This window comes from Canis lupus, chromosome X (assembly GCF_003254725.2).
Source record: "Canis lupus dingo isolate Sandy chromosome X, ASM325472v2, whole genome shotgun sequence".
NCBI classification, from domain to species: domain Eukaryota; kingdom Metazoa; phylum Chordata; class Mammalia; order Carnivora; family Canidae; genus Canis; species Canis lupus.
Window position 1 is genome coordinate 317187 of NC_064281.1, and position 25017 is coordinate 342203.

Below are 25017 nucleotides of genomic sequence, written 5' to 3' on the forward strand. Positions count from 1 at the left end.
CGAAACTGTCACTGCGGATGTTACCAAGGTGCCCGGGAATCACGCTCGAGCCACAGAACATCTGCCAAAAGAGTCACGAAATGAAGAAAAAAAATTAGAGCAATTATCCGTCTTAACGAGACCACATCCCTTGTGTTGTCATTCACGAACTACATAATGTGCAGCCTGAATTTTCTGCCTGTGGCATTTTTTTAAACAGAATTTCATATGCAAACAAAAATAGATCCCTCTTAAAATGATTGTTTTGGAAGTTTTTAGTGTGCAAGGCAGGGGAACGGGGTAGAGGGGGGTTGAAACGGGGTAAGGGGGGGAGGCTGCGGGCGCGTTTTTGAGTTGTCGGCGCTTCACGGTGTAATCAGGGCTGTTCTTCAAAAGTGCGTGTGAGTTCTTTTTTTTTTTTTTGCGTCAGTTCTTGAGGAGGAAACTCAAGTGCAGCTCAGATACGGGGAGTGGTGCCTCTTGCACACGGCTAGCTGAGGACCACCCCGCAAAGACTTGGCCCCGCGTGTCTGCGCTCGGCCCCGGGTATTCCAGGGCTCAAGGGAGCGCCTGGGGGAACCTAAGGCTGTTTTTGCACAAGCAGACACTTGGACACACATCTCACGGCTCCTCTGCTCCTGCCTGTCCCGACGTGGGCGTCCTAATGCTTTTCTTCTCTCCAGCCCACTCCCACTTAGAGGAGGGGCGGGGTACGGGGTACCCTCCTGGAACCCACGGCAAAGAGGACCAGGTGAATCTGCATTCCGAGCCACTTCTCTCTCCTGGGTGGGTCTCTCTAGCCCAAAGTATTGACCTAGCATGACCTCCTTCCATTTTCCTCTGTTCCGTAAAGTAGAACTAATTATATGCACCCTTCGGGGTTGTTCTAAGGGACTGAGATAATGTGTATAAAGCTCCACAGAGCATGCCCGTGCCAGAAAAGGTGCTCGGTAAACTACTGGTCGTGTTACTTATGATTAAAATAATAAGCATGAGCTGGTATGAAGGGGGCCATGTGCGGGAATGATCCTCCTTGGTGGAGATTTTGGTCATGTCCAGGGAACACGCGCTGCTGTCTGGAGGCTTTGTTTGTGGTCACCTTTGTGGGGAGGGTGCTCCTGGCATGTGGTGGGTGGAGACAGGGACGGTGCTCATCACCCAACGGTGCGCAGGACGTCCTGCAGCAGAGGCATCCAGCCCTAGATGTTGATAATGGCTTTGCATGGGAGTCTATCTATCTATCTATCTATCTATCTATCTCTCTCTCTCTCTCTCTCTCTCTCTCTCTATCCCTATGTCATATCTATCATATTTATCCATCCAGCAACCATCCATCCATCCATCCATCCATCCATCACCTCTATGTCCTATCTATCATTTTATCATCCCATTCATCTAATTATCCAATTATCCCTACATGATATCTATGTATCTATCCATCATATCCATCCATATCCATCATATCCATCATATCCATCTATGCGTCCATCTATCTATTTATGCATCCATCCAAGTATCTATTTATTCTATCTATCAATCACATTTATCCATCCATCCATCCATGCATCCATGCACCCATCCATCCCTATGTCATATGTATCTATGTATCTATCATCTATCAATCATATTTATCCATCCATCATTCTATTATATTTATGAATCCATCCATCTATCCATCCAACTGTCCATGCATCCCTATGTCCTATCTATCTATCTATCTATCTATCTATCTATCTATCTATCTATCATTTATCTATCCATTGATCCATCGATCTACCCATCCTTACATCATATCTATGTATCTACCCATCCATCATATCCATCTATCCATGCATCATATGTACCTATCTATCATCCATCATCATCATCTATTGATCCATCCCCATCTGTATGTCTATCATCTTTCTCTTTCTCTTCCTATTTCCAACAGTGTTTCAAAACCAGAGATGGTATTGCCCTTCCCCCCAGGGACAATATCTGGGGACATTTTGGTTGTCATAGTGGAAAGGGAGGGAACAGTGCTCCAGGCACCTAATGAACAGTGCTCCAGGCACCCCAGTCACCTAGTGACTAGGGATGCTATAGATGTCCCATGATGCAAAGCACGCTCCCCACCCCCACAGAATGACCCAGCCGTCAATATCACTATAGGACAGAGGTTGAGAAACTCCATTTGGCTTGGGGATGACCTAAGTAGAGACAGTGAAAACACGTAGAACCATGAGCATGTCGTGGTTCTTTGTGGTTCTTCTCTCCATCAGGAAAGGACATGTAGACAGAAGGCAAGAACGGTTAATGGCTGGAGCGCCTGGTTGGTTCAGAGTCTGACTGTTGATTCCACCTCAGGTCATGATCTCATGGGTTGTGAGATGGAGCCCCACATTGGGGCTCTGTGCTCAGCAGGGTGTCTGTTGGAAGATTCTCTCCCTCTGCCCGTTCCCCTCCCTTGAACATGCACTCTCTCTCTCTCTCAAAAAAAAAAACAAAACAAAACATAAATCTTAAAGAAGAATCGTTAATTGCTGGCGTAGAAGAAAGATCTTGAGGTGGAATTCCACTCCGTAAATAACGTATAGCTGTCGGTAGTGCCAGACTGGGGCATCTGGTCCTAGCAACAGAACCCACTACAGATCCTGCACTCTTTCAACTCACCTACAAACAAAGTAAATTGCACGGAATCTGGAAAAGTATGACGGAGAAACGTAGGAGGCCGCCTCTCCCAGAACATGGTAAAATTTAATCAGAGGGGTGGTTATGTGAACACGGTAAACTGAACGAGTGCATCGAAATGCTGAAGCTCTCGGACGCTCCTGGTTCGTCAGGGACCCTAAAACAGCTCCCCGCTGTCCCTCAGCTGCTTCAGCCACTCTGCTGACCACAGACTACGACCTTCAGGGTGACTTTCTGGTGAATTTAAAAATAGGAGAAGGCCCAGCGCCAGTCCCTGCCTCCGGAGCACCTGTTGCTTATAGCGGGAGCCTCTTTTGACTTAATTACAACATAGGCCACAGGGCAAAAAAAAAACCAAAAAACTACTGAGGATAGTGTGCAGACACAACAAGCCAACGCAACACTGAGGGTTCCTTGGTGAATAGAGTTAGGATGGTCAAAGTCTGTTTTTGAGGATCCCTTAAAGCTTTCCCACTGAGGTGTTTATTGATTCTCTTTCTTATGCAAGCGCCCCAACCCTGCAACCATTTCTTTATATTAGAGCGTGAGTGAGGTGCCACTGAGTCACGGAGCCCCACCGGGTTGTAGAGCCCCACCGTGTCTGTAGATGGGGCTGTGAGCTCACCTCCTGCTTTCCATAAGACATGACCTTGCCAAGGTCACATCTGGCTCCAGTGCCAATCTTCCTGCCCCAAATAAGGGGGAAAAATCCTTAAATTTATGCAATCAGCACACTTTTCCTCTTGCAATGTTTAGTTTTTTGTTTTTGTTTTTTTTTAATTTGCATGCAGAGAATGCGTTTGGGCCAAGGGGCTCCCACACGCCTTTGGGATTGGATGAGTTTGTAGCAGGTGCCAGAAGGGGATTTGCAAAATGGTCTGCTGGTATTGGGGACACAGGGAAGGATAATCCAGTCAAAGGTCTTCAAATACGTCAGCCGCAGGAGGGGAACAACGCATTGCAAGACCATGGGGCTGCAGCCCACATCTCCCATCCTTGCACACATCCTTGTACAAACTTGTCTAGAGCTCACAGGAAGAATCCCGAACGTATCACAAGGATGGAATTTGGGGGGATCCCTTCGTCATCCCATATCCGTTAAGACGTTCACACCATTTTTGCCCTTTTATTCTACTTGACATGTGCATTGCATTGACTGACTACAAAATGTCAGTTGAACCTTGAAGGAGCAACCCCTCCGGGTCATGGGGTATTGTTATTCTCGTAATAAATGCACTTTTGGCTTCCGTTTGCTAATAGTCTGTTGAGGATTTCTGCGTGTGTGTTCACGGCAGACGTTGGTCTATCATTTTCCTTTGTTGTGATGTTTTGCATGTGGATTTGGTTATCAGAGTCACACAAGGCTCTCAGAACGAGTTAAGAAGCAACTCCCCCCCCCCCCCCCCCCCCCCCCGCCAAACACACACACCTGTTTTATGGCTAAAAGAATCTCTGGAGACAAGGTCGACTTTCCCACCTGTTAGAATTCACTAAGCGATCAGAGCCTGGAGAGTTCTTTGCGGTCAGACTACTCATCACAACCGCCATTTCTACTATGACGTAGGTAGACTACTTGTGTCTTCTATTTTCTCTTGTGTAAGCTTTACCTACCGATGTCTTCTGAGGAACTCGTTTCGGGGTTGTTGAGTTATCGTTAGCATTTGGCAGTTGGTAACAATCCCCTGGTAATCTTCCGATAATGTTGATTTGGAACTTCTTCTGCCGTAAAATGCTCTGTTCCAGAACCTTCCTCTCTTGGTCTCCCTCCCTCTCGGTTTGTTGGATTCGTGACATCCCAACCTTCGACCCAACTGATGTCTAGAGTGACTCAAGGTCAGTGGATGGCCTCTTCCCGTCTCTGGGTACATCTCTGCTTGGGGGAATGCCATGGAGTCTGGTGGCTTCCCCTGGCGATTCCCAGATCTATGGACTATCTCAAGCTCTTCTTCCTCCCTGATCCCAGAATCACCAATCCAATGGTCAACAAAACATGTCAGAGGCATGGCAGGTTTCACAAGGCAAATGAACCCCCCCGAAAGTCGACAAATGACCTAGACAAATTCCCTCCAAGTCCTCTGCCATGTTGGTAGGTGACACAGTGTGTGTGGTTGAGAGCCAAAGCCCCCACGTAGCTCTTTCCTTTATGCCTCATTGTCAATATGCAAGACCTGCTGGTTCTAGTTCCAAAGCGTGTTCTGAACCTGATTGGTTCCCACCACCTCCCCTGCTGTCTCCCATGTCCATTGCGTTCAGTCCTTCTGTGATGTCTCGACAACATGGCTCATCGATGTCAGCCTCCTGGCCTTGTCCTTGTTTCCTGTGCTTGGAGCATCCTTTCTACACAAGGTCTCCCCGACACCTTTCGGTTTCTGAAAATATCACCTCTCTTGACCCCATTGCTTAAAGAGTTTCTCCAGCCTGGAGGCTCTGATTTACGTCTGTGCCCCCAGCACCTGGCATATGAGCGGTGCTTGTGTAAATGCGTGCGTTCATTTCCCGTTGCTGCTGTAACAAGCCGTCCTTTCCAACAGTACCATTCATTTCCCCACCGTTGTGTTGGGCCCCCAAACTGAAGCCTAACGTGGGTGCCTCACCTGTGTCTCCTCTGCTCAGAGGCCTTCAAAGGCCAACATCAAGGGGTCAACCTCGGTGGGCTCTGATCTGGGCTTCTGAGGAAGAATTTGCTTTCAAAACTCATTCGGGTTATTTGGAGAAATTCCTTTTTTGGGGGAAAGGGGATTGTAGGAGTGGTGTGTCTTCCTTGCGGGGCTGTTGGCCAGGGCTGGTCTTTGCTCTTGAGATTCACCTACATTCCTGTCGCCGGTTCCACGAGGTCCCCTCCAGCCACGGCCGGTGGACTCCATCTCACACTTGGCATTTCCTGGACTCCAGCCAGCAAAAATTCCCTGCTTTTTAAGGGCCCTTATGATTAGATGGGGTCCACCCGGATAACGCAGGATGGTGTCCACTTCTCAAGGTCCCTCTTTAACTACATCTGCATGTAAGGAAACAATTACGGTTGCACAGAGGGCATGAGGGTGTGGTGACAACACAAAGAATCCATACAGAACATCCCTTCTCCAAAGGCTCGCTCTAGGGGGTGGCTCTGAAGCCAGCGTGGAGGGAGTGGTGAGAGGAAAGGACCGATTTCTTCCACACTGTGGACGTGCGATGATTCTCACGTGAGCCCAGCTGGAAAGGCAGGGGTCCCAGGGATGCCTGAACACCGTTGCACAGTGAACCCTGAAGTATTGTCAAAATCACTAGTTCTCCCCCAACCGGTGCCCGCTGTGGAGTGGTGGGTGTGGGCTGATGTGGGTGACCCCCTCCTGGACGCTGAGTCCTCCTCCATGTTTGACCGGTTACATTACGGCCTTGGGGGTGCTCTACCCACACCCCCCTCCTGGCCTGTATGGAGCAACGTGTCCATTGCCCGGAAGATAGAACCTGGAAGCACGCCAAAGGGAGGGACCTCTGGTGAGCTGGAGCAGCCTGGCTGTGCCATGAAGCCCCTGAAGCCGTGGGGATCTACACATGTGCCCAAAGCCCCCTTTTTTTTTTTTTTAAGATTTTATTTATTTATGATAGTCACACACAGAGAGAGAGAGAGGCAGAGACACAGGCAGAGGGAGAAGCAGGCTCCATGCAGGGAGCCCGATGTGGGATTCGATCCCGGGTCTCCAGGATCGCGCCCTGGGCCAAAGGCAGGCGCCAAACCGCTGCGCCACCCAGGGATCCCCCAAAGCCCCTTCTGACCCTTGCTCTGCCTTCTGCTCTCGGGAACCCCTGCTCCGAGTCTGGGAACACCTGCAACCTCTGAACCTGCTGCCTTTCTGGTCGTCGCACAAGTGAGGACACTGGCATTGCAGAATTGGGTGGGTGGCTGGGTGCCTGGGGGCTTCCTTGCGCAGGTCCCGCCATCCCCTTGGCATCCTTTTGGCTCCCCTGGAACCTGCTTCCCTCTATCCTCAGAACCAAGGCTGGAGGCGAAGCAGGCCCAGGTGGGCACAATGAGCCAGCCAGCGTGCAGGTGCTGGCAGGTGTCAGCAGAGAGGGAGTCTGCTTTGGGGGCCACGGAGAGACAGGGAGGTGGGTGAGTGAAGGAAGGAATGGGAGTGCAGGCCAGGCCTGGGGGCCCAGCTCCCCACGTACCCCATGCCTGCCCTCGGGGCAGGTGGGATCCCTTGGGACCTGTGCCCAGGTCTGCGCGCAGAAATGGGGAGCTGGGGCTGCGTCCTGAGCATCCTGGGCCGGACAGCACCCCTCCCGCCCCCCACCCTCCCTGCCTCCCTGCCTCCCTGCGCTAGGCCGGGGCTGGAGACGCGGCGCCCCCCTTTCCCCCCAACGCGCACCTTTGGAGAGGCCCCTGCGCGCTCCCTTCCCCCACCCGGCGCGCCCCCTCCCCCGCGAGCGGCCCGCCCCTGGCGAAGAGGGGGCGGTGCTGTGCGCCTCCGGCCGAGGTGGGCTCCTGGCGGGTGTCCAGCCGGGTCTAGCCCCAAGCTTCGCCTCAGGCCAGGAGGCTGAGCCGCGGGTGGAAAGGCCATCGGCGAGGAGTGCGGCCGCGGCCCTCCCCCCTCGCCCCGGGGCCCCTCCCCCGCACTGGGCCCCCCCGGCCTGCGCCTCGGATACCCAATTAGCCGAGGCGCGCCCGGACCCCCACGGCCCCGCATCCCCGCCGACTCCCGCCGCGGCCTCCAGATGCCCCAGGTCTGTGCGCTCCCCGCTTCTGCGGAGGAGGCCGGCCAGCTCTCCAGCTCTCGCGGGGCAGGGGCGCACCGTGGGGCGTCAGCGGGACCCCTGCGTCCTGCGCGCGGGTGCACAGGCCCCGCACCAGGGCCGCCCAGGCCGTGTCCCCACCGGCCGGAAGGCCAGGCCAGCTGTGTGCCAGGGACCTGGGGCGCGGAGGGGGGCCGCTGACCGTGCTCAGTGACCACCTTCTGACTCAATACGGGAGTGCGGGGACGGAGGGTCCTTCGGGACCCCAGGGGCGAGCGCCGGGGCTTCCATGATGGGCAGATTGGCTCCAAGCAGTCCTGGGGGGCCCCCCAGCGCCCCAACGCACGTGCACCCGGACCAGCTCTCTCCGGATTGCGCCCTTGGCGCTCCAACTTGGGCCTGCTTCCCGAGGGGGCGCTGCCTCTGGAGCGGGAGGACCGAGGCGCATCGCTTTGGCACAAATTGGCCAACTAATTAATGCTCTCCTTTCTACAGGGTGGAAGTTCCTTTCCTGGACTTTTTTTTTTTTTCCCCTTGCAGAGGTGGCATCGGGAAGTGGAGGGTGCTCAGCCTCCCTGAGTGCAGGGCTTGTGGGCCAGCGGCTCCCACCGGGGTGGCACTGGTCTTCCTTGGAGCTTGGCGCAGTCCCAGGGTGTGGAGCCCCTTGCAAACTTCGTGCAGGTGGACGGGGTCCTGGAGCGGGGGCCTTGTGTGTGTCCTGTCCCTTCCCTGCTCCGGGGGACGCTGGCCAGACCGAGCTGGGGACGGAGGCAGCACGCTCGAGGGCATCCGTCCAGCATGGCCCACAGGGACAGCATCCTGTGCGCCCTGCTTGTGCCCCCGGAGGCCCCGGGTGCCACACGGGTGCTACTAACTTGCTGCACAAGGTCCAGGCGCCCGGGATGCCTAACTTCCCAAAAAAGAAAACTCCTTCTCGATGGCCGTGGGCACCACATGTATGCCCTCCTTCCGTGTGCATCTTGAAACTGGACAGAGGAGGCAAAAGAGGTCAGTCGAGCCGCCCCCCCCACCTCCCCGTTTGGTTGGAGCTGATTTGAAAGCCCTCTGTTGCCCCGGTCGTACCAGGAAGGCCCATCCGGGTTGGGGTGGGGTGGGAGGGGGCTCGGGCCGAGGAAGACAGGGCTCTCTCTTCCCCCGTCCTCTCGCGGAGGCCCTGCGCCAGAACCGAGAGTGCAAATCCAAATACACGCCTCAGATTTATTCCTGCAACATTAATTACCGCAGAAACTGCTCCCTGCCAGCGCCTAATGTATTCATCGCCGAGGAGCCCGCCCCATTGTTTGTTTAGCGGTGGTCTCCACCAAACGGCCCTCTTTAGATGTCCTTGGCGGTAAACTGCTTTGCTCCCTGAAAAAATAATGTTTTTCTTAAATAAAACATAGAGCAAGGGTCCCGTGATTAAATCTGAAAGCAAAGAGTTTTAATGTCCACCATATGTTACAAAGTACACGGTGAGGAAATTTAAAAAAAAAAAAGAAAGAAAAGAAAAGAAAAACCCTACAGAAAGCAAACAGCATTGCTCTCCTAGGATATGTCTTGTTAAATGTGTTTTTTTTTGTTTTTTTTGTTTTTTTTTTGCATCAAGGGCTATTGTAGAAATCTTGCATCCTCCCCTAAATAAATCCTAGGGGTTTGTAGCAAAAGTGAGACAAAGTGGAGAAAAGAAGAAGAAGAAGAAAAAAAAAAAACGAGCGAAAGGGGGAATAATCAAAAGTAGGTTTCCTGGGTGGGCCGTGCCAGGCTCGCAGGCGGCCCACCCTCTGGAGACAGCAAAGCCGGCCCCCACGGCGCCCTTTATTAACATCATCCCCGTCTCGTTGGTGGACAGGATCAATCCCATCCATTCACAAGCTGGATTAACAGAGCCCGCCGTAATGAAAATCTATTAGCCCCGCATTGGAAACACGGATGTTTGTGTAAATCAATACGCAGCAGCGTAAGGAGGGAGCAGAAACACAGGTTTCTAAATTTAAAAGGGAGAGGAGGGGGGGTGGAGAAAAAGGAAAACAAGGAGCCCCTCTGTCGAGGAGGTGTGTTAGCACATCTGTAAAATCCTGCCCGTGTGATCGATACTGATAAATATTTAATGTGTGGGGAGGGGTTCATTGTTGTTAAAGAGGCTGGCTCTTCGGGCAAAACCATTAACACCCCCTCCCTTCTTATTATTAATAGAAATTGTCTTCCCGATGATTCGGCGCTGGGAAAGTAGGCCAGCCGGCTTGGTGGAAGGCACGTTCCTTGAAAATACCTCGTCCTGGGGACCCCAAGATGGCCCTGGGGGTGCTCAGGTGACCGGTTTGTGACCCGCAGCGGGGTGGCGGGTGGGGATCCCAGACTGGCCCAAACTGCTGCTGGGCGCTGCAGAGACGCGAGGTAAACAGGGTCTCGGAAACCGCGAGCCACACCTTTTAGGGACGAGGTGCGGGGAAACACCAAAGTCTGTGACTATCGGTCACCCCGTCTCCCCTGGCCTTGCAAGTGTAAGCGGGGAGGGGAGCGCCGTCCACAGCCCCGTCCTTTTATGAAAATGTACTTGTTTCAAGCCCAGAAAGATGGTTTGTTAAAATCCAACAATGCCAACGACCGCGTGGTCGGGGTGTCTGTGACCTGCCCCCCACCCAGGGCTACGTCCACCTGGCACGGGCGGCCCAGAGGGACGGCCTGGCACATGGCACCGAGGTGCCCGGGCTACAGGGTGCAGCTGTATCCCCACAGTCTCAAGCTCGGTTTCTGGGGGACCCTGCTGGGCCGGAGCGCCTGGACATCCCAGCTTAGCCACCGTGCCTTGCAGACCAGGGTCCCCAGTGGGTTACATCAGTACGAGGTCTAGTGCCCCCTTGTTTTGTGCAGTTGGGCAGAAGCTTGGAAGGAGGGGAGAAAGGCCCCCCAGCACCGCTACCACCACCAGCAGTGCACCCTGCTTGCTCTCGGCGGCCAGGCGGGGAGGGCGAGGCAGCTGTGTGCCGTTTCCTGCGGCTCCTGACTGCGCGTGGGCCTGCCCATCCCGGGGACGCCGGCTGGGCGCCTGCCCGGGGGGCCCGACGCTGTGCAGCTGGGGGAAAGTCGGGGAGGAGACTCCAGACGCTGCAGGCCTGGCCTCAAGCTGTGGCGGCCTCACCCGGGTGGGGGTCTGTAGAGCTCGGGGAGGCCTGGGGCGCTCGGAGAGGACTCGGTTCCCCGAGCGCAGGTTACAGGGAGAGGTGCCGGCCTCCCGGGCGACCCGGTGCACACCGCCACGGGCTCAGGACGGCTCTGGGGGTGCCCACGCTGTGCTGTCCCTCGGGGTGGGAGGGTGTGCACACAGGGCCAGGCCGGGGAATGTGGACCCGCCCGCAGACCCCACGGTGCCTCGGAGCTGCAGGACCCCACAGTCGCGTGCAGCTGCCCTCCCACCCCCTCCGCCTTGGCCTAACCATCTGGAGGACCAGGTCTCCCGGCGTTTGTATTTACTTTTATTGCATGTTGTTTCCTCGTCCCTCGCAGCTGGAACCTGCGGGACGCAGCACGCGCAGGAGCGGGTCAGGGGTTCACGACCCCGGGGCAGCCCGCAGCCGCCTGGCGGGACTTCCTGGGCGGCGGGGAGCAGGCGCGCACGCTCGAGGTGGGCGCCCGGTGACATCTGGACGCGGATCCCGACCCGCGCGCGAGCCCTGCACCTTGGAGCTCCGCTTTGCAACTTGACTTCTCTTCCCGAAACCGGATCCCCTCTTCTCCTCGCCACCCCCCCTTCCCTCCCTCGCTCCCTCCCGGGCCTCGCGACTTATTTTGTTTCTTGTTGTCGCTGCTGTTCTCAGGGAAAGAGATGTGCTTTCATTTCTATCCGCAAACTTCCCTGCAACCCGTTTCCTCTTTAAGACTTGGAAGGGGGGGAAGGCATGGCACACATGAAAGCTTCCATGCTCTCCCGAGACACGTTGAGATTTTAAAACTCTGTTCCGTCCTCTGGGTGAGCGGCTCCTTGTTTTAGCGGCTCTGCGGAGGCTCAGACAAGCTCCCCTTATGCGGAGGCCCCGCCAGCCCCGGGAGGGTCTGCACCCTCCCCTCCCGCCTGCAGTGGCCCGAGTGCAAATGTCAATGCAACATTTCATAACGTGTCCCCACCCTGCGCGCGGCCTCCGGCCCGCGTCTTCAATGAGCAAAAATAGGTGGTACGAAGGCTAAAATATGAATAATAAGCCCACGCATAGGTGTTTCGGTCTCTGTCTTTAAAGGAGAAGATATCCAAGAGCCTCGTCAGCTCCTGGCTAGAGAGGAGAGGGAGTTAGAGGGGGCTGCACGCTCCGGGGTCCCCAGTAGTGAGACAGGGAGGTGGCCACTTGGCTCCCCATCCACCGGAAGTTTGATTTTGTCAAACAAGGGGACGCGCTTCGGCGGCCGGCAACTCTCAGGAAGGGCAAGCAAGGCCTTCCAGGTTCAGCCAGGCAGCCAGGAGCGGAGTCCGGGTCCTTTCCGAAGGGTTATTTTGAAACCATGGGTCAGCCGTGCAGTGGGAGTCCAGGGTGTAGCTGCAGGGGTGTGTGGGGTGGGCTGGGGGGGCAGGGGAGGGGAGGTTTCGTTTTCTGCAGGTTTAAGGATGATGAATATTCAGAGTCCCTGTGGGGTGCCTGCTGGGAGGTTCCCAGAGGGTGCAGACCCGTGGTTCGGGCAGCGTTCCCTGAGAGGTAGGGGTGCCACCTGAGGACGTAGGAGCTGGGGGGCAGCCCTGCACGGGGTCCTGGGCGCCACGCGGGCGCCTCAGAGCCCTCTCCCCTGCAGGGGAAGCTCAGGCCTTGCATGGCCCAGGCCTGGTGGGAGCCTGGGGTCCTTGGGGAGGGTCACGGAGGGGCCTCCCTGGGGACCTGGCTTCCGAGCCCTGGGGCTGGTGGAGGCTGAGATGAGAGGAGGAAACGTGGTCCCGCCCCCACAAGTGGAGAAAGTTGCGTGGTGGGTGCAGAGTGTGCTCCCCACGACCTGCTTCTGAGATCTCTGTCTCGCTCTGTGTCTCGTTCCTCCGCACTCCTCCAGGAAGAGAGTTCAGCTGCGGGGTGGGGGGTGTCTGCAGGCCCCAGGTGCGGAGGCTGCTCCCCTGCAGGGTGCGCAGGGGTGGGGGCAGCTCGGTCGGCTCCGCGCAGCCGGGCGCCCTCACCCCGAGCCCCCGCGCACCCCCGCTCCGGCGCGAGCCCTCGCGGTTCCCCCGCCGACCCGGAGCTTGCATAATGCATGAGGGGCTATTTGTCATTCCGTGTGATATCCGCGCGCCTCCGCTTTGATGAGGGGCCGCGGTGACAAAGACCTGTTTGTTAAGTTGGGAGGGCGGCCGCGCCTTCCGCGTTTGAAGTCCGCTCCGGGCGGCGGCCCCGAGTCCCCGGGCTCGGCCCCTGCGCGCAGGGCACCGCGGCACGGCCGGGCCGGGAGGAGCGCAAGACTCACGGCTCCCGGGGCAGGGACGGAGGCCCGGGGCGAGGACTGGGAGGACAGGGAGGGGAGGGGGAGGAGAGGGAGGGATGGAAGGGAGGAGGAGGGAGGGATGGAAGGGAGGAGGAGGGCAGGGGGGGGAGGAAGGAGGGAGGGATGGAAGGGGGAGGGAAGGACGGAGAGAAGGAAGGAAGGAAGAAGGGGAGAAGGGAAGAGGGAGGGAGGAAGGAGACAAGGACGGAGCCAGGAAGGAGGAGGGAAAAGGAGGAAAGGGAGAAAAGGAAGGAAGAAGGAAGGAAGAAGCAGGAGAGAAACAGCTGGTCGCTGCCCCAGCTCCCTCTGCTCTTGCCCCTCCCCCGACGGGGGGTAGGACACCCCCGCCCCTCCCCGGACCCGGGCGCCCCGAGCGGACCCCCAGTGCCCGGCGCACGCCCCAGGAGCCCTCAGTCCCCCTCTTTCCGCGGAGGACACGGGGCCGGGCCGCCTGGTGCCGGCGGGGCCCGAGGACCCAGGGTGGCCCCGGCCGGGCCCCGAGGAGGAAGGCCCCCTCCCCAAGGCGCTGGCCGAGCTCCTGCAAGACCCAGCAGCGCCCTCTCCCCCCGCAGCGCCGCCGCGGGCCGCGTCCCCCCTCCCCGGGGTGGGCGGGGGAGGCGGAGGGAGGGGGGCGCGGGGTTCCGACACATAACTGGGGGGAAAGGGGGAAAGTCAACTTTATTTGCGGATGACATTTTGCGGAGAGGCTGACACGCCGGACTTCCGGGATGGCGAAAGGATGTCGCGGTGGCCGCGGAGAAAGTGGCTCCTCCTAAGCGCTGGGAAGGGGGCGGCGGGCAGCCCCTGGCTGGGAACAGCGTGCACGACCACAGATAGACGTATTTCCCCCAAATAAAGCGTCCGCCCTCCAGGGTCCCTGCGCGGCTGCGCCGCTCCGCTGGCTGAGCCCCAAGCGGTTTCCAGGCGCTGCCCCCCCGCCCCCCTCCGTGCGCGCCGCGCTCCGAGTCCGGACCCCCGCGCTCCGGCCGCGCGCCCCGGCTGCGCCCCGGTGCTCCCCAGCGCGGCCTCCGCGGTGCCGGCCGCTCTGCATCGCCGCCTCCGCCGCCGCCGAGGTCCCGGCGTCCACGCTCGCGCGGGGGGGACGTGGGCCCCCTTCCTGTCGGGGCGCGGGGTCCTGGAGCTGTTCACCGGCCGCCGCGTGCGCTCCCGCTGCACCCCCTCGCTCCGCGGGCCGCGCCGCCGGGTCCGGCCCGCAAATCCCACCCGGTCTCCGAGTCGGTTCTCGTCCGTGGATCGCGCGTCACCGCCGCCCGGGGTCCCCTCGGCGTGTCCGCATTGCCGCGCGCGGACGCATCCTGCGGGAGAGGCGCGTTCCAGGGGCGCGGGGCTGCGCGCCTCCCGGCCCCGGCCGGCCAGCACCCCGGCAGCGTCCAGAAACTCCTCCTCGGCTTGGGTTTCCGCCGGCCATTGAGGGAATGCGAATGCGGGTACCTGTTTGGGGCGCTGGCGCCTGCGCCCGCTCGCGCGCGCGCGCGCCGTCTCCCTCTCCCTTCAAAAAGCTGGATGCTCACCTCTCCGCACCAAGGTGCTCAGACGCCAAACAGTGATGAAATGAAAAGAAAGCCAATTGCCGGCCTGGAGGTGGGGGAGAGATAGCGTCTCCGCGTGCGCCCTCGCCGAGCCGGGCGCCCTAATTGCTGCAGACAGGGCGCGCGGGGGGTTGGGCGGAGGTGGCCTCGTATAAATAGTGAGATCTCAAATTGAAAGGCATAAATAACAGCAGGAGGGACCTACCCTCACACGGACCGTCCTCTCCGCGCGGGGACGCGTGCGGACCACAGCCCGGCTCCCAGCCAAGCCCCGCCGAGCCCCGCGGACCCCGCAGCCCCCCGGGCAGCCATGGAGGAACTGACGGCTTTTGTATCCAAATCTTTCGACCAGAAGAGCAAGGAGACCGGCGGCGGCGGCGGCGGCGGCGGCAAGAAGGATTCGATCACGTACAGGGAAGTTTTGGAGAGCGGACTGGCGCGCTCGCGGGAGCTGGGGAGCTCGGAATCCAGCCTGCAGGACATTACGGAGAGCAGCGGCCACTGTCCGGTACATCTGTTTAAGGACCACGTGGACAGCGACAAGGACAAACTGAAAGAGTTCGGCACGGGGAGGGCCGCGGAAGGTAAGGTGCCCGGCGCTCCCGGGCCGGCGGTGCCCGTCGCCCCGAATCCCCTCCAGCCCGCGTCCGAAGGGGCAGCCTGCTCCGCAGAGAGGCCTCGGCCACCCGGGGCACGGCTTTGCAAAGGAAAGGAAGGACAGGCCAGGGCGCAGAGGAGGGGAGGCCGGGGAGCCGCGGCCGGGCAGGCGCTGGGGCCAAGCGCCGTTGCAGCGCGGGCTCCCCGGGGTTGGCACCGGCAGTGCCGGCGCGACCTGCCCCGGGTGGGGGTCCTCCGGGCGCATTGGGCGCTGCTCGGCTGTAGGGCATCGCCGGGTGCCGGTGCTCCGGGTGTCCACTCCCCGGTGCCCGCGAGGACAGATCCACGCGCATCTCCGGGCCTCCGAGCCTTTGAAACGGGCTGCGCGGGCCGGAGGTCCCGGCTGTCCCTGAGTCGCCCCACCCGCCTGCGGAAGCCTCTCCGCGCGGCTTCCTCTTAGGGAAAACTTTCCCCTTGAACCGTGAAGCTGGATCTGAGCTGACGCGGGCCTCTAAATTAAAACCAGTCGCGCGTCCGCAGGTGGCCACGGTCTGGGCGCGCAGGGAAGGGCCCCGGGGAGGCTCAGGGCGTCCGGGCTGTCAGAGCGCAGGCGGCCCCGGCGAGGGAGCTGCGGGTGCCCTGTGCGCCCTGGGCCTGCTTCCCTTCTGCTCTTCCAGACAGTGGTGGCGGCGGCTGCCCGGATGCTGGATGGGGGGAGACGGGCGGATTTCTGGGGGCTCTTCCCGCCGGGCAGCCGTAGTTTCCACCCGGGGACGTGTGACCACACGGGGCGACCAGCAGAGGTAACGCAGAGGCACGAAACGGGCCAGATTTGTCAGGGGGGCACAGTCTGCGCGTGCTGGGAATGTCTCTTTTTCATCACAAAGACGAAATACGGAGTCTTGCCACCCGCCTGGCAGCTCCTGCCCTGCACACTGTCAGCCTGCCTGCGGAGAAGGCCTCCCACCAAGTACAATCCTCCACCCCACACACGGGCACACAGACCCCGGGCCTCCTGCTCCTGGGGACCCTACACGAGCGGTCTCCGAGTGGCGGGGTTCCGGGCCACGGCCTGACAACCGTGCGGGTGACCCACGTAGGCTTCTGAGGCCTTGTCCGGTGGAAGCGGCAAGCTGGCAGAGGCTTGCTGCCACCCAGGCGGCCCGGGCACGACCTGCCTCACCTCGGGGCTCAGCCCTGGTCGCCACCTGGCACACCTGGCTCTTGAGCGCTCGCCGACTTTGCCGTAATGAAGACACAGCTGTGGGCAGGGCGCTCCTCACGGCCCACGCTCAAGTTCAGGGGTTTAGGGCAGCCGGGGCCAGCTCCGTGGCTCCTGACCGGCTCTCCCAGTCCTTCCTCCTTGTCCGCCGGCCTCTGTGCACCCTGATGGCCAAGGCTGGGGACCCTGGAAAAAGGGCCTGGTGTGCGGGGGAGAGAGAGAGTGCGAGCGAGCGCGAGGACAGTGCGAGGACAGTCGGGGCCTTTCAGGGATGAGAGGAAGACAAAACAGGCTGCATTTGTAAGACGGGAGCAGCTTGGAGGTGTGGGAGGCCTGGGGGTTCCAGCAGACACCCCGAGGTCACGGGCGCCCGCACGGCGTCCCGCTGAGCACAGCGAGGCAGTCTGTGGATTTTGCAAATCCTGCCCTGGGTCCTCAGGGGGGCTCCGAAGGCCAGCGTCTCAGCTGGGATCAATCCCTGGCGTCACACATAACAGAAGAGGGAGGAAGGAAGAGTCGGGGCGGCCTCTAGGACGAGGATTTACAGCTGGGAAGAAACGGGGTGTTTCTGGAAATGCGACGCTTTCAGCAGGCGGGAGGGGATTTAAAATCGGAGTCGGGGTCAAGTGCCCGTGCTCGGGAGCCTGGACAGAGGACTGGCTGGCTTCTGGCTCCGGGATCCTGGTCGGGGAGCGCGGTGCCCCATGAGCCCGCTCCCCACAGCCGCCTGGGGTCTCCCCGTTGGTAAGTTTCTGGGCTGAGTCATGAAGTGGCCTTCCGGGCTGCGTCCACGCCGCTTTCCAGCTGGGCTCGTTGGCCAGGGTGTCCTGAAGGCGAGCCTCCCCTTGACACCAGGGGACATCTCCTTGGGGCACAGAGGTGGCCTGTGAGTGTGCCCGGCAAGTTCCGTGATGCAGGGAAAAGGCACGGAGATGGCAGGCGCCCAGGGAGGTGCAGCTCCCGCCCGGCACCCAGCCGTGGGTGGGGGAACCGCCTTTTACGTGTGCACTCGATGAGGGGCTGCATTTCCCAGCGGTGGGTGGCAGAGGCGTCTGGTTAGGGTCTAAATGTTGACCTGAGGCTCAGCCCCTGTCCCGCTCCCCCAGCAAGCACAGATGCTATCACCGTCTTTGGAGTAAGAACGTGCCGCTGTTGGTGGCCGCGGGGCTGTGTCCCACCGCCTGCCGACCGCTTGGAGGCAGAGGGCCGTGCTCACCGGCGCGCCCCCAGCCCCCGTGCCGTGCATTTGGGGTGAGTTTTGGTCTCTGGGTCTGCAAAAGAGACCAGAGTGGGGTCCGGCTGTGCGCCCAGCTCCTCGGCATCGGGAGGAGGCTCCGACCCGCCTGGCACGGCCCCTGTCTGTGCGCAGCACCCGGGGGTGGCGTCTTTGCTGGGGCCTGGACCTCAGCCGGGCCGGGGAGAGCCCCACACTCTTGCGGGGAACAGACACCCGGGCTATTCGGCCCAAAGTTGTTTGACTTAAAATAATACTGAAGACCCGATTGGGAGAGGCAGAGCGAGGAGACCGGCTAAGACATGTCGCTATGGAAAGCCGGACAGAGGACACCTTGGGGAAAGCCTTGTGAGATTAGGCCCAGAAAGAACGTGCAGTGATGCCCGAGTGTGTACCAGGAGTGCGGGGTCCCCTGGAGGCCGCTCTGGCCACTGGACGCAGCCCCCCGGGGGTCGGGGCACCCTTGCTGCCGGGGGGCCCCTTCGCCTGCAGGCGCACCCTTGCATGTCAGCCGCGCCGCCGGCCTGTTTGTGGGCGCTGGGGGCGCCCCGGCTCTAGGGAGCCGCAGGGCGGGGTGGGCAGCCTGCCCTCAGCCCTGTGCCCTCCGCCCGCCCGCCCGCAGGTGTGTACGAGTGCAAGGAGAAGCGCGAGGACGTGAAGTCGGAGGACGAGGACGGGCAGACCAAGCTGAAGCAGAGGCGCAGCCGCACCAACTTCACGCTGGAGCAGCTCAACGAGCTGGAGCGGCTTTTCGACGAGACCCACTACCCGGACGCCTTCATGCGCGAGGAGCTCAGCCAGCGCCTGGGGCTCTCGGAGGCGCGCGTGCAGGTAGGAGCGCGGGGAGGCCCCGCCAGCCTAGGCCCGGAGCGCTCCACCGCCGCCCGGGGCTGCAGGCCCCTTCCCGGGAGCGCAGGGGGCAGCCCCGCCAGCGGGTGCTCCCCGGCCCGGAGGCCCCTTCCCGGGAGCGCAGCGGGCAGCCCCGTCAGCGCGTGCTCGGCAGCCCGGAGGCCCCTTCCCGGGAGCGCAGGGGGGCCGGGAGCGCGCCGGCGCCGGGCCTGGCGGAGGTGCCTGGGGCCCTCGCACGCGGGTGGCTCGGCTCGGCTAGCGCGAAGGGCGAGTGCCCACCCGGAGCGGCTGGCCCGGCGTCGGGATGTGTCCTCACCTCTTTCCGCTGCTTCTGTTCCCTCCCCTCCCCCCTGCCCAGGCCCTCAGCCCCCTCCCCTCCCGCCCCTGGGAGGGGAGGCGAGGTGGGGGGAGCCGCGCACCCCGGGCATCTTGATGAGCGCGCCTGCTGCCCGCGCGGGGCCGGATTAGCCGGGGCGCGGCGGGCGGAGGGGGGCGCGCGGGGCGGGGGCGCATGAATTCCTGATGCCCCATCTGGCGAGCCCCTGTCTGCGGGGCCCTGGGCGTGCGCCGCACGTGCGGAGGGGACGCGCTGGGCAGCCTTTCCGGGGCACTACAGACGCCAAGTTACATTTATTAACGCGTTTCTGGGGGGGGGGGACGGGGGTGTTGGCAAACATCCGCTTCCAACTCGCCTGCCCCGCGTTGTGCCCTCGCGGGGGGACCCCGGGAGGTCGGGCCTGCAGCCTTCCCGTCCTTTCCCTCAAGGCTCTGAGCAGGACAGCAGCGCCGGCCCCAGAAGGGAAGGGAGTCCGCATCCCCCGGGCTCTGGGGACCGGTTTTAAATAAATGGAATTAATATTGCCGAGCGGGGACCGAGAGTGCGCGACAAGCGCCGCGCTTTGGTGTAGAGGATGGACACACTGCGACCCCGCTGTCGTCCCCCCCGCAGCCACCCCGAGCGCACTTGCGAACGGAAGGCACAAACGTGTTTGACTCAATTTCATTTGAGTTTTTTTTTATTATTGTTTTTTATTATTGTTGTTATTTCGGTCCCCATCGCGCTGCACCTAGAGGAGTGGGCGCCCTGGCCTAGGCTTTCCGAGGTCCCCTCGCAACCTCCTGCAGCTCCTGTCCGCAGAGGTGGCACCCGCGCCGCTGGCCAGCCTCTCCCCGGCGGTCCGGACTGTGGCCCCTTTGCCCAGGCCGCGGTCACAGGGTGGCTCTCCCGCTGGCCGCCGTTCTCGGGGAAGATAGATGGGGCCGCGGCATATAAATTAATGAAAAGATTAAACTTTCGCTGAAGGGGACATCACCTTTTATGTCATCTCCCGGTGTCTCTCTGCCTGGGATCTGTAATATCTCCCAGGCCTTGATGTACTGTTTCTATAAAAATAAATTACTTCTAATTTAATTGTACACTATTTCTTTCAGCAGTCTATTACGGACTAACACCTTAGCGGGAGCGACCGGAGTGGCAGGAAATTGGTTCTTGGGTGCTCGCCGGTCTCCAGAAAGCCCTAAAATCAAAGCGGGGGTGGTGGCCCTGGCGGCGGGGAGGGCGGCGCGGGGATGGGAGGGGACACGAGGCGGTGGCGATCCATCCAGGGCCGAATTAAAATTTAACGACTGTAAATAATAATAAAAACAAACATGGGAATCGGACAGAAGGAATAATTTCTCCGCCGGCCACGGGGAAGGCGGTCGCCGGGGTAAAGGGAAGGCAGGGGCGCTCGTAAAAATCAATTAGTTAAAACGAATGGGTCAGGGCGCAGAAGGGGCGAGGGGGAGGGCGCCGGGGGGGAGCGCCCCGCGGGCCGCAGGGGTGGGGGGCACCCGGGAGGACGCGTATTTTATTCCCGGCTCCGAGGCGGTGGGTAATCCTTTTCGGTACAGCCTGTCCCGCGTTGTTAAAGGATAGAGTTTCAATTTAGTGTGGAAATTTGCTGTAAATAAATTGGGGATCCTATGGAAGCTGGTCCTTATTAACCTTTTATTTTTAGTGTCGTACTGGCACCTCATATCACGCAGCTGTCAGGGTTATAATGGAAAGTTATGAGACCACAGTGAGGAGCAGGAGGTAATTTAATTACAACAAATATCTTTGGGTTTATGGCGCAGAGCTAAATTAAATGTCATTATTCACTGTCTGTAATGGGAATCAAAAAGAAATCAGATTACGGCATTTGTGAAAGGAATCACCGACCGGCCCTTAATGAAGATATAACCGCTTAACCAGTGTACTGCGCTTTACTTAGCATATTCGGGACTAATTGGAATTGATCGTGAATCACCCCAAGACTGATTTATTATCGCGGGACGCACTGGCTAATTCATCACTTTTACTCTTCATAATCTCACATAATCTCATTCCCCACCCTCACCTCCCCCCAACCCACCCACCGACCCCGCTGCTGCCGCCGCGGCTGCGAGGAAAGGGAGTTTTGCTTTTCTGGATTTAAATAGGATTAGGATTCTTTCTCCCTCCTCCCTCCCTCCCCCCAACAAATGCGCCTCGCAGTGGGGGGCACAGTTTGCTCCCCACGGGCCTCCTGGGGACCCCGGTACGACCCCCAGGAGAGGCAGGAGGTCGGGATGGGCGCAGAGGGGTCCCGTGCGACCCGCCCCGGGGTGATGTTGGCGGTGGCGAAGGGGGTAGGGGTGCGGGGAGTCGGGCGAGGAGGGATTCTGTGAGCTGGGGAGGGGAATGCCAGCCGGAAGGGCTTGTGCACTGCGACCTGGATGGAAGGGAGGACGCTTTGGGGATTACTTTCCAGGGGATCATGCTAGAAGTTTTGCAAGCTCCCAGTAGCCTGGCTGGCGGGCTGAGCTTTGGAACCTTCTGGAAAGCTGCTTGTAACCGGCAGACGGTGGCTCCGCTTTGGAGAAAAAGCTGCCTCTTCCGAGTCTGGGGAGGAAAAGTTAAGGTTTCCTGCAGTCCCGGGTGCTTCCAAGCTCCCCGGGTGTGGTGAGGTTTCCCAGGGCGCCCGTGGAACCGGGATCCGGGGGTTAAGGGGAGCCCCCTGGCATACTTGGAGCTGCGCCGCTCAAGCTCAGGGCACCCCAGACTCAGTGGCCCCAGGAAGCCTTTCTTTGTGTTAATTAGTGTTCCACCATCGCAGGCGATTAGGTCGAGCCAGGGTGGCAGGAAAGCCGCAGAGGACAGAGCTTTAGGGGAAAGTCTGTGCCTGAGAATATGGACCGTGGGGCGTCCGGACAAGGGGAGCCTGTGAGCCTGCCCACTGGGGCGGAGGCTTAGGGGTGGGATCCTTGGCACCCAAATTGACTTGGGGATCGAGCTGAACTGCGGAGGGTCCCACTGATGTCCTTTCTCCAAGAATTCGATTTTTTTTTTTTTTTAAGAAGGAGGCTGAGGCCCGAAGTTATTGGGTCTTTGTGAATCCAGAACATTCATGAGTCCTTAACAGGAACCGGACCCTCCAGGCTTAGCAAGGAGGGCTTGGAGCTACTGGGTGTTGGGGCAGTTTCCCCGGGAAGGCACCGGATTGGGAGCTACTTATCACTCTGGGCGCCTGCTTCCCCGGCGGCTAAGGTCGGGAGCAGGAAGCTCTGGCTCTCCCAGGGGTTTGGCCCAGTGGAGGAGGGAATGCCCACACTGTGTGGAAAGTTCTGGAATCCGCCCTGCTACTCCAGTGCGCACTTCCTCCCTTGATATGGATGTAGGGGCTCCTCGCCTTGGGGCCCGGGCGCGGCCACTTAGGGCCTGGCTGGGTTGCGGCTGCACCCTGGCGCCCGGGGGACCCCAGCGCGCCCCAGGGCGCGCGCACCCTCGCCGTCTACCGTCCTGAGGGTAAAGCAGCCCGAGCTTCAGAGCCCCGCAGGCTCACGCGGCTGCGCGCCTCTCTCTGCTCTGTCCTCAGGTTTGGTTCCAGAACCGGAGAGCCAAGTGCCGCAAGCAGGAGAACCAGATGCATAAAGGTGCGAGCGGACGCTGGGAAGTGGGGGTGGGAGGGGTGCAGAGGCCGCCGGGGTGCCCAGCGCACCCAGGAGGCCCTCACGGCTCCTCTCTCCCCTTGCAGGCGTTATCCTGGGCACCGCCAGCCACCTGGACGCCTGCAGGGTGGCGCCCTACGTGAACATGGGCGCCCTGCGAATGCCTTTCCAACAGGTAGCCCGTCTTTCTCCCTTCTGAGGCGCGCGCGCAGGGGGCCGCCACCTCCCCGCCTCCCTGGCGTCCCGCCTCACCCCCCGCTGCTCCCGCCCCCGCGGAAGAAAGGCTGCCGCTTTTACAAGGGGGCATTTATACACCCGTTGGCACGTATTAAAATCACGCTGTAAAACTCCAAGAGTCACCTTGGGGAGGGCCAGGATATAAACCCAAACAAAATTTTACAAAACTCAGAGTGAAAAAAAAAAAATCCCACCCACCCAGGCTGCCTGGTTGGGGGTGGAGGCGCGGGGACGCTCGCGCTGCGCTTGGGTAGGCGGCGGCGCTGCGTAGACACCCAACCCCCACCTCGCCGCCCGCGCCAAGGCCTCAAGTGGAGGTGTGTGCACCCCGCTGTACCTGGGCCTGGCTCCCCACCTGGAGCTCCGGGAGCCCAGAGCAGGGACTGCCCTGCGTGCCCCTGGGGTGGCGAGGGTGTCACTGGGCTGCTTGGATGCAGCCACTGGTGCGCGCGCTGGAAGCTGCGTGCGGGAGGCGCGCGCCCCTGAGCGGAGCGCGCACAGCGCACGTGTTCCCTGCCTCGTCCCAGCGCAGAGCCGGTGCGCCCCGTGGAGGCCTCAACTTTGGAGGGGGGTGTGTGCACGCACCGCTCGGGAGCAGGGGTTTTTGCTCCAAGGACCAGGCCCGGGTGCATATTTGGACCGGCGTTGTCCAGGGGCCTCTGCGGGTCAGCTAGGGTGTGGGTGGTGATGGTGGGGGGGCGGGTCAGTCAATCCACACCTGAGACAGCGGGTGCTCGAGCCTTCCGCGCGCTCCAACTCAAGTGCCCAAAGCCATAAGGGCGTCCAGCGCTCGGGACGTGGGGTCATGCGCCCCCTGGATTCAGAGGCGTCCCTGGGAAGGTGTGCAAGGAGAACCCAGACCCTGGTCGGGGACACGTCACAAGTGCGGAGAAGGGAGGCAGGGGTGGCAGGTGTAGACGGCCCCGATGCTGGCGAGGACAGGGGTGTGTGCGCCAGCAGGGTGGGGGGCTGGGTGTGAGAGCTGCTCAGATTGCCCTGCTCTGCGTGTGCAAAGCAGCCAACAGCCCCCGCCCACTCGGGCATCCAGAGGACAGTTGCGCTCCCCCTGCCCGGCAGAGGGTGGGTGGTGGCCCAGGGCTCCCCGGAAAGGGTCCCTTCCGGGGCGGGGGGGGGGGGGACGCGCCCCGTGGCGCACCCGTCCTAACTGTGCCAAGTGTGCTCTCCCAGGTCCAGGCACAGCTGCAGCTGGAAGGCGTGGCGCACGCACACCCGCACCTGCACCCGCACCTGGCAGCGCACGCGCCTTACCTGATGTTCCCGCCGCCGCCCTTCGGGCTGCCCATAGCCTCGCTGGCCGAGTCCGCCTCGGCCGCCGCCGTCGTGGCCGCCGCCGCCAAGAGCAACAGCAAGAACTCCAGCATCGCAGACCTGCGGCTCAAGGCGCGCAAGCACGCCGAGGCCTTGGGGCTCTGACCCGCCGCGCGCCCCGCGCCCCGCCCCGGCCCCACCGCCCCGCCCGCGCTGCGTCCTGCACTCGACCCCTCCGCGCCCCCGACGGCCGCACTGACGGACGCCCTGGAGCGAGCGCGCGGCCTCCCTGCCCGGGGCAGCCCGGGGGCCCACCGCCGGCCGAGGGAGGGGGCCTTCCGGGACCTCAGGACCCCGCCGGACCCTCGCAGAGAGTGTGCGGGAGGCGGCAGGCAACGGTGACACCAGCCAGCCCGGCCCTGCGCCCGCCGCCTGTGCGCCCTGGCCCCGCGCGCCCAGGGGAGCCCCGCGCCTGCTCCTACCCTGTGCATGCGGCCTCCCACACCACACACCTTGGAAGAGCATAGAGTCTATGAAACTAGAGATCTGGGGCTGGTCTCCGCTCAAGATGCCAATTCTTGGTTTGCCAACACTTTTATTCACTGCCACGACGTCGCTTCCATCCCGGGAGGGCGTGGAGGACGGGTCTGGATTCCAGAGTGGACTTGCGCCCGCCAGGCCAGGGCCGTGCTCTGCAGCAATAAGGAAACGCATCTGCCGACCTGACCTGACCTGACCTGACCTCGGGACAAGGTGGGGGAGGGGGCGGGGGGCAGCTGCATCTCCCACCTTGTGACCGCTTTTATTTTTTCCGGGGGGGTGGGCTGGGGTGGACCTGTACCAGAGCGAGCACGGTCTTCACGCACACGTTTGGCCCCAAAGCAAGTTTAGAATTCCTTGTGCCATAGAACCAGGCGACTTTATAACTTTTTCCAATATTTGATTCCTGAATTGACTTTTTTTTTTTTTTTTTTTTTTTTTTTTTTTTTTGCTGTTCTACAGAATTCAGACGCAGATACGTTGCATAGAGACACAGGGGCGCGTGGTTTTAAGGTGTAATACTGATGCAGCATTAACTTTAGTGAAATGCAACTAAGTGCAGTAAAGTGCAATACTGTAAATGTTATAGATTTAAAAAAAAAAAAAGAAATGAAGAAAGAAAGAATAGCCGTGCACTCTTGACCCTGTCCGCTTCCGACTGGGAAGGGCATTACCTCTTCCTGCGTGCTGTGGGCCTGGCCGGTGGGCAGGGGGGCCCAGCGCCAAAGCGATGGGGGCGCCAGTGGGTGGTGGCC

At 60.5% G+C, this 25017-nt stretch overlaps 1 protein-coding gene across 1 annotated transcript; it reads left to right on the forward strand.

Moving 5' to 3' along the window:
- Positions 1 to 14421: 14421 nt before the first annotated feature.
- SHOX (short stature homeobox) lies at positions 14422 to 23887 on the forward strand. The gene is made up of 5 exons (XM_025440635.3): positions 14422 to 14947; positions 18039 to 18247; positions 22144 to 22201; positions 22303 to 22391; positions 23642 to 23887. The coding sequence occupies exons 1-5, from the start codon at positions 14674 to 14676 to the stop codon at positions 23885 to 23887; spliced, it is 876 nt and encodes a 291-aa protein (XP_025296420.1). The 5' UTR covers positions 14422 to 14673.
- The last annotated feature ends 1130 nt before the right edge of the window (positions 23888 to 25017 follow it).